Raw genomic sequence first — 16,061 nt, forward strand, 5'->3', positions numbered from 1 at the left:
GCCAGAAGAAGTAGTTCACCTTTGAAGATATAGCCCACTTCCAGCTCAAGTCTAGTTCTATGCTTTCTGTTCACAAAGACACGAGAGGCTCTGCTAACTGCTCCCCTTGCCATGAGCACTGCTATGCCGTCTCTGCTCTGAGATAGTGAGCTGGAATAAACCCTCACCCCCAGAGCAGCTTTTGTCATGCATTTCGTTAAATCGGTGAGAAAACAATAACTAACAACCCCCAGGATATAACTGTAATTGATAGTAACTAATTGACTACTTCAAAATAGCTAGTAGGGAAGATTTTGTAACTTCATAATACAGAGAAATGGTTCATATTTCGGGTGATATCCCAGTTAGCTTCATCTTATGCATTGTATACATGCATCATGCCATGCTGCAGCACCAGAAACACATTAGTTATTATGCATCAATTTAAAATCAAAATACATATTTTAAGATTTATTTTGTTTATGTGAATGTGCGTGTGCCTGTATGTTTATGTGTGTGTGCCTGTAGGTTTGTGTGTGTGTGTGTGTGTGCGCGCGCGCGCGCGCGCGCATGCGCCTGTATGTTAATGTGTTTATGCCCATGGGGTGTCTGTCTGTCTGTCTGTCTGTATTTGGGGGAGGGGGAGGGAGTATGTGCATGTTAATGTAGGGCCTTGGGATGCCAGTAAAAGGCATCAGCTTGTCTGGAGTTACAGGTAGTTGCAGTCCACCCCACATGGGTGCTGGGAACCAAACTCAGAAGAGCAACAGATGCTCTTCACTGCTGAGTCATCTCTGCAGCTCCTAAAATACATATTTAAAACAGGAGCAATGGGCCACACTGTAGTGGCATTGCATTTGTATTTTAATAAATAAAACTTGTCTGAAGATCAGAAAAGTCAAACAACCACACTGGCCAGCCTTACAGACCAGGCAGCAATGACACACACCTTTAATCCCGGTAGCCACAATGATACACAACTTTAATCCCGGTAGCCACAATGATACACAACTTTAATCCCAGTAGCCACACTAGCTTGCCATAGTAACCAGGCAGTAATTGTGCACACCCTTAATCCCAGAAATAGAGAAGAATATAAAATGGGAGGAGACAGCACTCAGTCTAAGTTTCATTCTGAGATTTCCGGGAGGCAGGATCACCATTTTCGGACTGAGGTTGAGGTAAGAGTCAGTGGCTGGCTCCTTTGCTTTTCTGGTCTTCAGGTTGAACCCCAATACCTGTCTCTGAGTTTTTATTAATCATGCTTCACCATGCCTAAAAGGAAGCCCTGAGAAAAGATACAAGTATGCTGTAACACTCAGAAGAGAATATTTGCAGGGTCCCTGGACAAGATGATGAACTTGCTCCCAGGGGATGGGAGTGAAGCCAGAGGGTTTGAGGTCACGTGTCAACTCTGTAACCTTCCAAGTCTCAGTTTCCTAGTGTGTAAAGGGGCCATCACCTGTCTCACAGGCCTGTGTGGGAAGGAAATGAAAAGAGGAATCCACACTCCACCACCTTAGAGCCCACAGAGCCTAACGCAAAAGGAATAGCTGTCATTGTTAATGACAGCATACGTCAACACTAGTGGTTAGCCGCAAACTCTACAACTCTAGCAATAAAAATCACAAACGTGTACCCTGAGAAGGAAGAAGCATGAAAAGAATCTGAAAAGACGTGATACAGTTTTATAAGAACATCATTATTTTAAAAAAACAAGCATGTGTGCAATTAAAAGAGGAAATTAAAAGTTAAGAATGCATCAAGGCTGGCAAAACCCGCTCCAGGCAACAGGAAACATCATGTTTACATTTTCTGGAAAATAAGATCAGGGAAGCTGCTGGTTCGTTCTGGACATTCAGTGAGGAAGGGGGAAAGTAGAGAAGGGGTCGGACGCTTTGGTTTTTGAATTGTCGCTGTTGCTTGTTTTTGCCCCTACAAGCAAAAAGAAAAACATAAAAAAGAATGGGGATGTTGTCACATGTCTATGTTATTGGCACTCAGGAGAAACCGAGACAAAAGGACTACTGTAAATTATAGGCCTGAACAGGAAGTACCAAGCCAGCTGGGGCTACACTGAGAGACCCTGTCTCAAAAATAAATAAATAAACAAGTAAACAAATATAAAAAAATAGATAAAAGAAAAGGGAAAGTAAATTTTCATGAAGAGGAATTGAAATGAAGGTCGATAAAGGAGCTGAAGATGTCTCCCTGGGAAGCAGAAGATCCTTGTGCACAACTTCCAACTTATAGACTGCTTCCAGGGACTGTTACCAAGGTGGACAGACCCAGGATGGGAGTAGCTATTCAGCAGTCAGTTTATTCTCTCTCTCTCTCTGTCTCTCTCTCTGTCTCTCTCTCTCTCTCTGTCTCTCTCTGTCTGTCTCTCTGTCTCTCTATCTCTCTCTCTGACTCTGTCTCTCTGTCTCTCTCTCTGTCTCTCTCTCTCTGTCTCTCTCTCTGTCTCTCTCTGTCTCTCTCTTTCTCTCTCTCTCTCTCTCTCTCTCTCTCTGTGTGTCTGTGTGTGTCTGTGTGTGTATGTCTGTGAGTGTGTGTGTGGTGTTTTGACCCTTCCTCTGAGAGTCTTAATCAAAATGATCTGAGCCAGTAGCCTAACAAACTACAGTTGCATTTGCTTTTTAGAAAATGATAAAGGAGGAGAGAAGAGAGAGAAAACAGTATGTCAGCCAGTCAGCCAGGGGAACATCCTAACATTACTGACAGCATGAAATGTGCTCGTTCTAACAGAATGAAATATAATGGAGGAAAACAGAATGGTAAAACTTTAAAAGGTTAGCTAAAAGGGAGGAGGAATCCACCAAATATAAATGGATTTCTTAATCATTTACATAACAGATGTCCTTCTGATTTATCTATAACACTAATGTTTCAACTAGAAAATAGAGCACAAGCCATGGCGTGGGCTTTCTCTCACATTTGCAGAGCACTTTCTCCAGCACAGGTACCATACCAGAAGGTGTGTGTACAGTCATTCCCCAAGTAACACCTTCACTTCTCAGAGAGTTTACAGTTTTGTAAATAACCCTTTCTTCAATACCAGCTTTCCTGCTCAGACCAGGTAAGCACTCCTGAGAAAGGATTCCTGCCAGGGATTGATGACAGTTGAGGCAGTTTGCTCAGGGAAGACCCTACAGAAGAAGGGATGAAATTGGCTTTAAAAAGATTTCTGGGGCTGAGGAGATTCCTCAGTGGCTAAGTCCTTGACACAAAAGCCTAGGGACGAAGTTTACATACCCAGAAACCCATGTAAATGCCAGGTGGGCATAGCAGCCCGCCTCTAATTGCAGCCTCAGAAGGTAGAGACAGAGATCTCCGGCACCCTGACTACCGAGACTAACCATACCAATGATCTCTGTTGATTTAGAGACCCTGCCTCAAGGAATATGGCAGAAGAGCAATGGAGGATGAGTTTCATAATCAGCCTCCAAGAGCAAACATAAACAGTGCACCCACAACATGCAAAATATGTACCTATACACATGTACCATACTCACATATTCACACAGGTATACCCCACACACACACACACACTCACACATGCATATCCATACACACACATATTCACACATGCATATCCAAACACACACACATTCACACAAGCATACTCATACACACATATTTACACATGCATATCCATACACACATTCACACATGCATATCCAAACACACACATGTTCACAATGCATACCCATACACACACCTACACACATATTCACACATGCATATCCATACACACACATTTTCACACATGCATACCCATACACATACACACACACATGCTCACACATACAATTGTACATACAGGAAAAGAAGTTTTCCAGAGCCCAGTAAGATGGCTCGGCTGGTAAAGGCACTTATGTGAAAGCCTGCCCACCTACCTAAAATGATCATCCACAGAGCTCACTTAAAATTAGTAAGAGAGAACCAACCCCCCACCCCAAAATGGCCTCTGACCTCCAAACTCATGCTGTGGCATGTGTGTCCCCTTCCGCAATAATAAAAAGTCAAATGACATTTATGAAATTTTCCGGAAGTATTTGGGGAGAGCATATGGGGGCTTACCAAAGCAAAGACAGCAGAGGTGAGGAGTGAAAGAGGGAGGGTGGAGGACACAGGCTAACAGCTGGGTTTTGAGGAAGAAAGAGCAGTAAGCACAGGCAAGAACAGGAAGACAGGAGACTCCTGTACAGCACACAGATTACCCCATGCTGCTGACTTTGGTCTACACATCTAAACAACCTCGCTGCAGTGAGACTACCGTAAAGCAAGACCTGTTCTTCTCCAAAACTGAACACTTTAACATTGATTAAATTTGTGGACATATTTTATCAGGCTTACCTAAAAAAGACAATAATGTATAATATTTTAAAATATTGCCTAACAAGGAATGGATAAAATGGGGATGCTGGGGGGAGGGCAGAAGGAAGGAAGAGGGGACAGCTGCCACACTGGACAGATCAGCCAAGTCACTCCTGGCAATCGCTAAACATGACAGATGTCACAGCCAGATCGCCCTTATATCCAGGAAAATGAAAGAGGAACATGATCACAGGAGGCTCAATTTTGCTAACTCAGAGGAACAGAGAACTTCCTGGCTTCGTCTCTGGAGAATGTTCTGGTGATTAATGACACACATCCATGGTCTTCTCACTAATCTGGTTTATGCTACAATTATACACATTTATCCAAAAAAACGCCATTCCACAGAAAAGCACATGACAAGCCTTCCCCTCAAAACAAATATAGTCATTCACAAGGGGGACCAGTTTAAAAAACAAAAGAATTTGATTTCATTTTTACATATTAAGCAGAACAAATTATTATGAATATAATTTTACTTTACCTTAATATCCTATACCCCATTTTTTACGAGCCCACTTCTTTCCCCTCTCTTCAATTGATGACACATTTGATTAGGAAATTGTTTATGTTTCCTTGTTCCATTTGTGATAAAGGATGCCATTAATCTAGAAAACCAAGAATTATCTTCGGTGTTTGCTTTTTGTTTTACATAAACTCTTTTTCTGAATTATCTGGGTTGCTGTTGTTATCATTTATGGTTTGTTTATTTAATTGTTTGGTGGTAGCAGTTTAAGGAAAGATTATACATCTCAAGATACTCGAGGAGTAGCAATCATGACATCTTAGACGTGTGTCAAGTTAACAGGGCGGTACGATAGTCTATACAAGGAAGCACAACAGTTCAAACAAGCCTGGAATCATACACGCTGTGCCACAAAGGCACCTAATTGAGCAGCTTTATAACCTCACACAGAATTCCCTTGCCGCCAATTTAGACAGAATTGCTTTTATTTTAGCCATGTTCTTTTAATTAAGTTCTAAACATCTAAAACATGGCAAATGTAAATATGAATTATAAATCCTGAACTATGAGGATCAGTGAGCATCCATACAGCTTTCTGCCTCAGAGATAGACTCTTCCTGTTTAAAATCAGCCCAAATTGAGCAATAAAACTGAACGATGTGGCAAATGCTGAACTTCGTGTGCGATGCCCTGCCCTGGGTACCAGCCTCACTCCACTGCACAGTCTTTGATAGCTATATTATGCTTCAACTTGTCCCGTGGCTGTAAAGCCAGAACCTCTCCTGCCATTCTTCTCTCACCCTCTATGTCACATTGACAAAAGCTAGAATTTAGGGGCTGTTGGAAAGTTGAGTCAAATATTAGGATAATCATACCATGCCCTACAAAACAATGGAGTTTGAAGTGATAACAGATGAATAGAGTTGTCTATGTTCAGGGTAGATATAAACAGGATCTCCAAAGACATTCTGTTAAAGTTTTATTACACTCGATTGCCCTTGGGCTTTTTACTGTAATTTTTTTTTATTTCTTCTCTGAGAATTTCATACATGTATACGAAGAGATTCTTTGATCATAGGTACTCCAACTGCTAGTTCCAACTCATCTCAGACTCCCACCGCCACCCCATCTTCATTTTATGTTCCCTCTATTTTTGTTCCTTTGAACTAGAGTCATATTGCCCAAGCTGACCTTGAACTTTGAAGTTACTATATGGCCAAGGCTGATATCAAGCTTGCAATCCTCCTGCTTCAGCTGAACACCACCTTACTTAACCTATTTTGTAATATTTTAATTCTACACACTGTTTCTTGTTTGGCTGTTGGGTGTTGTTCTGGTTTCCTTTCTGTTGCTGTGATACAACACTCTGACCAAAAGAAACTTAGGGGAGGAAGGGGTTTGTTTGGCTTATACTTCCAGTTCCCAGTCCATCACCTAGGGAAGTCAGAGAAGACACTCAAACAGGAACTGGCAGGCAATTACCATGGAGGAGCACTATTTGCTGCCTTGCTTAGGCTCAACCTTTCTTAATCCGCCCATGACAACCTACCCATAGAATGGGGTCACTCATAGCATGCTGGGCCCTCCTATACCAATCAATAATCAAGACAATCCCTCGTAGAGATGCGCACAGACCAACCTGATGACAATTACTCAATGAAAACTCTTTCCACATGATTCTAGACTGAGTCGATTTGAGCTAACACTAACCAAGTCAGTGGTGATGGGTTTCTTTTCATGACGAGGAAATTGTACATGTTCATGGGGGAAAGTATGATATTTACATATATACATGTTGGACAATGTTCACATCATGGTAAGAGATCTGTCTTCACATACTGTTTTATAACCATATTAGAGATGACGGTGGTATGGACAACAAGTGAAACACAACTCGCTTCTGTGTCTTAACACCACTTAATTCAAAATGTATCCCCTATAGGTAAGTCCTGAAATCTCCAATCCTTAATCCATTCCTAAATGCCTTTCAACACACATACACACACACACACACACACACACACACACTTGGTAATTTTATCTCAGCAACTCAAGTCTCTTAAGTTTTTGAATTAATGTCTTTTATTTCCCTTGTCTCCTGACAATCAACAGATTTTAAATGACAAGTCTTAAGAACTTTATGCACGTGTGTGCTTGTATACATGTGTATATGTCTATATTTGTCTATATATATGTGTGTGTATATATACATCAATATGAGATATTTAAAGCAAAGATATTAGCCTAAAAATTTAATTTTCCCAAATTCCTCAGGACTCCCTCTATTAGTCTGGTAGGTATTGGTTTATACTAACAGGAAGATGGGAGAACATCTGTCATGAACCAAGAGACTCAAATGTTTGCCCACTTCACCCAGTAACCTACCAACCCTTGGCTCAGGACCAGTTCTTAGGAGTTCATCAGTAGAGCCGTTATTCAGAGGACATTCAAGATCAGTCTCTGTAGGTTGCAACTGCTAAGTCAAGTAATAAAATAATAGCTTGTCTGGCAATTACACAACAAACGTACTTTAGGAAGACAAGTGAATTTATGTATTTACATTACTTCTAGACTAATATCAACCTATGATCCCATTTTTAAGCACCATAATTGCCAGTTGGGAGGGTGGTCATGGAAACAAATATGTGGTTTGTGGTTTCAAAGCACATAATGTCTTATTCCAAACAACTGCTAATGAGAAAAATTTACTTTTTAAACAAAAAGCAATTAGAGCTATAGATATGGTACATATTATGCAATTTTTTTCTTTTGTGATTTAAAACCCTTCTAGATCAATCCCATCACTATTAAATAATTATGCATTAAAAATTTTATAGTTACTAATTTTGAGCTACTTAAAATGTCAAATGTTTGCAGGCTTCACTCATTTTTCCAATTATTACATTGGAATGACTCATTAACTGTAACATAAACAGGCTCATTTTTACATCCTGTTATGAGATTCCCCCAATTTTATTGTCAAAGTAGTGCTTTTCCATGAACCATGACAAAAACTTCCATTGGAAAGGGGCAAAAAGCCCGGCACATACTTTCCTTCCAACCACCACATGAAGCTACTAGGGCGACAAGGAATGCACTTGACATGCATACATGCCATAATTTCTTGATCTGTGTTTTTAGATGCCATGTATGTGAATGCCTTTGTAAAAGACATTCTTACAAAAAACTAAGAAATTAAAAAGTAAATAAACTCCACCTTTTGAAAGCTGATTGAAAACCAAAAGCACCTCTCTTGTATCTGTAGAGCAGATCTGGGTCTTTATCAACACCAGACCACTGGAACTAGTTGCTAGCAGACTGGGGAACCCCAACTATAGAAACACAAAACAAAGAAAAACCAGCCTACAATCTACAATCCCAGAGAACCTGGACAACAAAGAGGACCTTAAAAGAGATATACATGTATCTAAATAGGAAGGAGAAAAAACAAGATCTCCTGAGTAAATTGGAAGAGTGGGGGGTCACAGGAAAGGGGAGAAAGGGAAAGGGGAGAAAGGGAGGGGAATGGAGAAAAATGTATAGTGCAATAAAAACAAAGAATAAAAAAATAAAAACAAAAAGGCCAGCCATGAAAGTCACAGAGCTCTAACATATATGTGTAAAGACAACAGACCAGAATCCATACTCAGACGACAGCCTTGGAGCCCACTGAAGAAATTTGAATACTGAAATCTGACAGCAAAGGTGCTTCCTACTCTCCCAACTTAATATAATGCAATGACACCCAGTCTACCAAACATGGTTCTCATTTATAAATGCACTGTAAGAGCTGGAGAGGTGGCTTAGAGGTTAGAGCCCTTGCTGCTCATGCAGAGGACATGCATGGGTTCAGTTCTCAGCACACACATGGCAGCTCAGAATTGCCTCTAGCTCCAGTTTCAGAGGATCTAATGTACTTTTCTAGCCTCTGAGGGCTCCTGAACACATGTGTGAACATAAACTTGCACAGCCACACACACACACACAAAGATTTTTTTTTTAATTTAGAAATGTTATCTATTGTAACTCATATTGTAACAAATAAGCCATTACAACTGAAGACATTTTAAACCTTCTTTTAAGACCCCAAAGCCTTTGACTGGCCATGTTAATTTCAGGAGTAAATTACTTGAATTCAAGGTATTCCACTCATTGGTGAGTGTGTTTTCTTTAAAGAAAGACTTCAGGTGGTCACAACAAGCTCTCTCAAAGCTCCCTACTTTTTATCACTATGTAGTTTCTGTAAGGCATTTTCTTCTCTTCCTGTCCTTCTTTGGTGGCAGTAGGAAGTTCTAGAGGTGGTACCCTGGCGTGGTAAGCATGGTAGTCACGTGTTCTACCACAAAATTTATCCCCAGGCCTTGGGTTTTATCAAATGGGATCTCACTATGTAATTGGGTCTGTGCTGGACTTCATGATTTTCTTTTCTTGTCGTTCTCTGCGCTAGAATTACGATCACAGGTGTGATATCACATCCCACTGAGATTTTTTTTTCTTTTTAAAATGAGCAAACTCCAACCAACTGTAGCATCTGATGCTGCAATTCAAGGTGTGTTAAAAAGAATTTCTAAAGGTTTTCAACCTGGAAGAGCCACTCACACAGGCATCTGTGTAGTCAGGGTTCATTCTTCCAACAGCAACAGCAAAACCCCTTCTACCCCAAAAACAGGGTGAACTCACAAAGCAGCTTTTATCTGTAACACAAATTCTGTGGATTAATCCTTCTCCATCATTCCAACTAACAAGAAAACAGCAATAATTCTAGATACATATCAAACAAGTCAGTGATGCCAAAATGCCTGAATCAATTAAAATGGAAAACAATAAACTATAAGCAATGGGGGAAATCAGATCAAAGTATGCAAACATTTATTATTTCACCAAAAGTAATAAATTACCAACATGAATATGCATTCTTGGGATTTGTGTGGCAGCGTTGTCTTATCTTTTTAGTGTTTGCATTCTGCAAACTTTCAGTCAGTACAGAGGAGAGATTTTTTTTTTAAGGACACTGAATACAGGCACGGTGGTGCACGTCTGTAATCTTGGCTCTTTGAGTCAGGAGGATCCAGAGTTCAAAGTCAGCATGGGCTACCTGAAACCCCATCTCAAACAAACAAACAACATGAAGAGTGAAGGATTTCTTGGATAATCTGGGGGCTAACTGGCAATTTAAAGGTCAAATGATTCATTAGTTGACAACATTAAAGGTCCAGTATTGATTGATCTGAGATAAAAGAGATTTTCATTCTAAGCAGAAAAATGGACATTTGTGAAGCCAGACTGATGTTCTAATGCAAAACCACATTCAACACTTTGAACTGTCAAGGTCACTATCCCTAAGTATCTATGTCCAATAGACAATCGTGAGTCACTGCCTCACTTACTAAGACCCATCCTAGGTCACATCTCAAGATGTTCTTGAACTTAAAAAAAAAAAATGTCCTTGTGATGAGAAGTCAGAATAGTCATTTAAAGCTGAATTGTTAAAACATTATTAGGAACCAGGTATGGTGGTTTACATTTAGTATTTAGGAGGCAGAGGCAGGTGGATCTCTGTGAGTTCAAGGCCACGCTGATGTAAATAGTGAGTTCTAGGCCATCCAGGTCTACATAGTAACTCCCTGTCTCAAAAATACAAACAAACAAAACAAAACAAATATTATGAGCCAGGCTTAGTGGCACTTGAGAGTCAGAACTCAGACTCTGGAGGGTCAGGAGTTGAAAGTCAGACACAGCAAGGTCAAAGACAATCTGGACTACATGAGACCATGCCTCAAAAGAAAAAATATGAATAAATCATAAAAATAAAATTTTAACGCATAACCATTTTCAAATTACAATAAAAATTAATAGTATACACTATCACATTTTTCCTTGCTCTTCAAAATGCTGTAAATAGTGTAATATGAATAAAACTAACCTAATGACAAGTTTCTGGAGATCAATGGTAAATACAATACCAAATGGACACGATATTTACATACAAATTAATTACGCTGGCATGAGTAGGTGGAAAGTACTTGCTTAATTATTGTGAATTCTCAGTGGGTTGTGCTTAAATGAAAATCTATTTTTCAATTTGTTCTAGAAAGTTTGCCAATTTGAGCATTTTGGGGAAGCTGCTAAGTTACTTTCAAAGCAAGAACACTCTTCACACAAGAACATTTCCCTCACATAATCAATTTGATTCCAAATCTTTTCTGATTCATATAGAGTAGACTCCTTTATGATCGTGAGAATGTGAAGTAAGAGCAGAATTTTCATCCTACATCTGAGTTGAAATTGCTCACAGACTCTGTCGAGCACCGCATAGCAATGCAATTACTTGAGATTAAAAGTGGCCCTGTAGTCCTTGGACCTCCCACAGGGCAGGGAACCCTGATTGCTCTTAGGGCTGACGAGGGAGGGGGACTTGATTGGGGGAGGGGGAGGGAAATGGGAGGCGGTGGTGGGGAAGAGGCAGAAATCTTTAATAAATAAATTAATTAATTTAAAAAAAAGTGGCCCCCTAGAAGCCAAAGGTGCTGTGAAACGTTACTAACGAAGGCCGGTATTGCATAGTCATGGAAATGAGATTTTTCAAAATAGTCATTTAGGAGAAATAGATAGAGGAAACATGAAAGTGTAGGATTCTCCTGTTGTACTTGCCAGTAGTGTGAGCCGCTCCTTCAGTATTTGCATGGTTCATGATGCAAGACCATTTTTATCAATTAATATAAACATAAACTCAGATTTCACACTGCCATTTTGTCCCACAGAGATCTCTCTCTCTCTCTCTCTCTCTCTCACACACACACACACACACACACACACATAAAGATGCAAACCCCACTGCTAGTTCACAGGCCATACAAAGACAGGCATGAGGCCAGGTTGGATTCATAGGCCATACTCTCCCAAGCACTGAGCTAAATATTCCAAACAGTTTCCAATGACTTTACACAGTTCCACTGATCTATTTTTAATGAAAAAAAAAAAGCCCACTGACATAAAGACTGACTCTAATTGTTGATATGTGATATGAATTCCAAAACTAATATCAGAAGACAATAACAGTATTTACAACTTTAATTAAGCACTGAGTGTCATACGGAAGGCGTGTTTGGTCTCCACATTGGCTTATAAGCTATGTTAGCCCTGCGGCAAAGGATCAGAAAGGATCCAGAGTTGATGTAGTGAGCAGAGGATGGGAGTAAATGACCCCAGGAGAGATCCAGAGAACCTACTGATCGTCACTCCCAAGAGCCAGACAATCACACATTGCTCGTGAATCACACTCAACAGCTCTTCGGTACTGCATTCTAGAAATTTCCTATTATTACTCAAGCACATCTGGAGGAGGGAAGAGAACCAAGAGAAACTTTTAGAAAGAACAGCAAAACTGAATTTTAATAGCGAGGATCTGTCCTTGTATCTGGGTTGGACCTGGTGAGAATGATCATCCATTCAGGCAGTCACCTTTCTCTATTATTGATTTTATCACATTCTTTGATACTTCCTTCAGGGTAGATATCAGACATATATCCCTGATTTCAATTAAAGGGAAGAAAGAACATGGACAGAAACTCACTTCTAATTAAGTCATTAGTGAGCCATTTAGTGGGTGTTAATTATTCTGAGAGTGGGGCTCAGTGTGTCCTCCATCGTGGGATGGAGTTACAAGTTACACTCCCATTCTTCTTAGGTGGTGTGTTAAGCCCCCCAAACCATCTTGATATTAAAAAATGGTGGGTTCTTAAGAGCAAGAGTAAAATAAATAAATAATTGCCTTAATACAGTACATCTTTCTTAGAAGGAAGTTAAGAAGTCAAAGGGAAGCAGGAGGGTAAGACCATGTGCATGAATGCCGGTCGCTGTGTTTGCAAGAAAAGGATGGCTCAGTGGAGCAGCAAACATATCTTGACCTGGACAAAAAGTACAAGATGGGTGCTGGTTCACAGCTTGGAGATGTCATATGGGACCCGAGATGCAAAGAATGTCACCCACTCAATACATTTCTTATTAAACCCACAGGTCTGATCACAGCCGCGGTCACTGACTGCAGGCACATGGATTAGTTGTGTGTGTTCACGTGCACAGGTGTGTGCACATTTCCCTGCATATGAAAGAGAGGAGAGAGAGAGAGAGAGAAAGAGAGAGAGAGAGAGAGAGAGAGAGAGAGAGAGAGAGGAGTTGGGCGGTTGTGTTTGCATGGAATCTTTCTAATGCAAATTTCCCAGTTGATTAATTAGATCAATTAATATTCAAATTAGAGTTCAGCTAATCCCAGGTTTACAGAGTCCCCTAGGCAAATGCTCTTATTGTTACCCAAAGGCTGACTCAGTGGATGACAGATTTTTCTCCCTGTGAGTCACTTGTAAATAAGGAGAAAGGTGTTTGCATTCACCCAAGAGACAGGCCTTTAATTTTCTTTTGCTTATATTCAGTTCCCCCTGACTTTACTAGTGGGATTTAAGATTGATTCACTTCTTATTAATATACAATCTGGTTTAGAAGAGTTATTGGAGGCCTTATAAGACTTTGAGATCATTGTGTTAGTGTGTTGCCTGTTCTTCAACTCACTTGCATCCTTGTTCATAAACACATAATACATACTCAGTCTTCCAAAAATGACCTTTCCATCCTAACCCAGCAACAAGTGGGTGCCGATGCCTCCAAAATGTAAAAACTGAAGAATGATACAAAAAATTAGGAAATGAAATCCTTTGCATCTACATTTGCAAATTACATTGTCAAAAAACCAATAAGAAATTACTAAAAGTCACCTTAATCATCTGAAGCCACTGAATTATGAATTTGACACTTGAAGAAAAGTCAACTCTTAAAATTCCAACTTTAATACCTAAGCGCTCCTGATAATTTCAATTCCAGGCTCTCTGAGTTTATCCAATGTCTTCAGAAAAAACTCAAGCCCCAATGGATACAAATCCAACACTGAAATTGCACCAATGAGAGGCCCAACCAGAGCCGATCAGACAAGAACCCTGGCCTCTTCTTAAATCTCAACTATTCACTTTTCCTTGGCTAAATGTACTAGGAAAGAAGGCCCTTTAGTTCGGATCTTCTGGTTACCCTTTGCATCGGATTCCAAGCAAGCAGACAAACATCAACAGCTCACAACCCACTTATTTATATTAAGATACTGCACACTGAACCCCAGGCAACGTGTTGGAAAGACAAACTGGGTTAGGCCAGGGTGAAGCTCTGCCCTTCTCCAGGGAAAGGAGCCTGTGTGTTCTTCACATCGCAACAGTGACCTCTAGTGCTCCCTCTTGACTGAACTCATGCAGCTTCTGGAGGAATTACACCTTTGCCACAAAACTTCATTGCCTGGGTGAACAGGTTCTGGTCTCTCTTGGTCCTAGCTGTTTGTTTATTTACTACAATGCTCGTCAAAGGCTATCACCACAGGATCCCTAAGATCAGGACTGGGTGGAACAACGCACACTTTATTGACTTAACAAGATTCCCACACATCCGATTTAAAAGGGAAAAGGGAAAATACAGTACAGCCCAGGAGTGAAGTTCTCTCCTTGTCAGAGTGGCAGATAAATTGTGACTTTAAATGAGTTCCTGAAAAGGGAAGCAGAAAATCCCAATGGCCTTGTGGTCTGGGTGGGCTTGGGCTCATGACAGTGAGTTCCCTGTGTTTTTCCTTCATGAAGGCTCTCAGGCAAAGTCAAAGGAGGGTCTATAACAAAGAGAGCTACCAGCTTCTTGTCTCCCAAACCTAAACCTGGTAAATACAGCAGTGGCATCCCTTCCTGAACAGGCCTTGTAACCTGTTCCTGTAATGCAAAGCAGATAAGGCTTGTCTTTCAAATCCGAGAAAGAAGAAAAAGTTGTGTTTGCTGAACTGTTTATTATGCATAGCAGAAGGGGAAATGCTTCCATTTGGAGAATTTAAGCTAAATATAAACTTTCAAAACTTTTCCTGTCTCCAATGGCAAGCTGATGAGAGCTGGCCAATGTATTTTGGGTGAAATTTAAATTAAGCCAAGAGACTGTAATGAACGTTCCTTGAATCAATGAACTCAGCACCACGACAATCACAAATACATGAAGTTGAAAATTCTACCACTAGAGAACACTACTTAAGAGGGGTGGGGGAAAATCACCTTCACAATTCCCTTTAAGCCAGATGTAGGGCTGGGTGCCCATCTAGGACTGCTCTTCCCCGGGAGGACCGGGGCTCTTCAGTGCTGAGCTGGTCCACCAGCACTGCCTGCCTGTGAAGTCTGCAGTAGGTTTCAGTTATTAGCCTGCATCATTTTAGAGATGCAGCCAGCTCCTGCTAAATCGCAAACTTCAGGAATCTCAGCTACTGCAGCAGAATATCAAGCCTGTGGGTTGGTTTCCTGATAGCCAAAGAATCCCAACGAAACTCAATAACCTAAAGAAAGGTGCCTGGACTAGTGCCTGATTCAGATGCTGATTTAATGTCTTACTAGAAGTTGACTATCCACAATGAATATTCAAGGAGAGTGAGATTCTGCTAGAAAAAAAAAAAAAAAACGGTCCAGATAACGTTTTGCATATTTTGGCCAGACCAAGAGGAACCCAGTCCTATTTGCAGATTTTCCTGTGGTACTTCGCCTAGCCCCCCACAGCGATTCCAGTTGAAAGAATTAATCATTAAAAAAAAACAACAGAATTAAAGTTTTGCGCGTAGACCCCCCGCAAGTTTTAAATCATTTGCTGTGTACTTACAGGAATTCCCAGCTTCCACTCTGTTCCAGTTTGGAGTAGACAACAGAAGTAACATCTTGAGGACAGCTCCAGTGATAGATTCCATAGTCATAATTTTGAGCTCCCCAAAAAGATCTCGAGTGGCTCTCAGGACGCTGGAGACAGGTTCTCCTCAGTCCTTCACCCAGCACTGACTGAGTCTTCAGTATCTCTAGCTCTCTCTGGCTCTCTCCTCCCTCCCTCCTCTCACGCGCTGCTGCTCTCTCCTCTTTCCCTCCTCCCTCCTCTTTCCCTCCTCTCTCTCTCTCTCTCTCTCTCTCTCTCTCTCTCTCTCTCTCTCTCTCTCTCTCTCTCTCTCTCTCTTCTCGCTTCCCCCCCCCCAACGCTGGTTCCTCACTGAAAAGCAACCAGCATCTGCCCTAACAAGCTTACACACTGCTGCCGCCGAGGCCACGCCCACTCCTCACAGTGGTCCTAGAAATTGGCCTCAGCATCCTGCCTCCTCCGAAAAGCACAGCAGTAACTAGCAGCTTTCTGAGCTCCG

At 41.0% G+C, this 16,061-nt stretch overlaps 1 protein-coding gene across 1 annotated transcript in view; it reads right to left on the reverse strand.

Moving 5' to 3' along the window:
- Positions 1 to 15,746, reverse strand: part of Cntnap4 (contactin associated protein family member 4) — a 279,574-nt gene extending 263,828 nt beyond the window's left edge. Inside the window, exon 1 of the mRNA XM_057753520.1 lies at positions 15,539 to 15,746. Coding sequence (XP_057609503.1) covers positions 15,539 to 15,629 — 91 coding nt within the window. The 5' untranslated portion in view covers positions 15,630 to 15,746. The remainder of the gene's footprint in view (positions 1 to 15,538) is intronic.
- Between the last annotated feature and the right edge of the window lie 315 nt (positions 15,747 to 16,061).

The sequence above is a fragment of the Chionomys nivalis genome, chromosome 21 (assembly GCF_950005125.1).
Source record: "Chionomys nivalis chromosome 21, mChiNiv1.1, whole genome shotgun sequence".
NCBI classification, from domain to species: Eukaryota; Metazoa; Chordata; class Mammalia; order Rodentia; family Cricetidae; genus Chionomys; species Chionomys nivalis.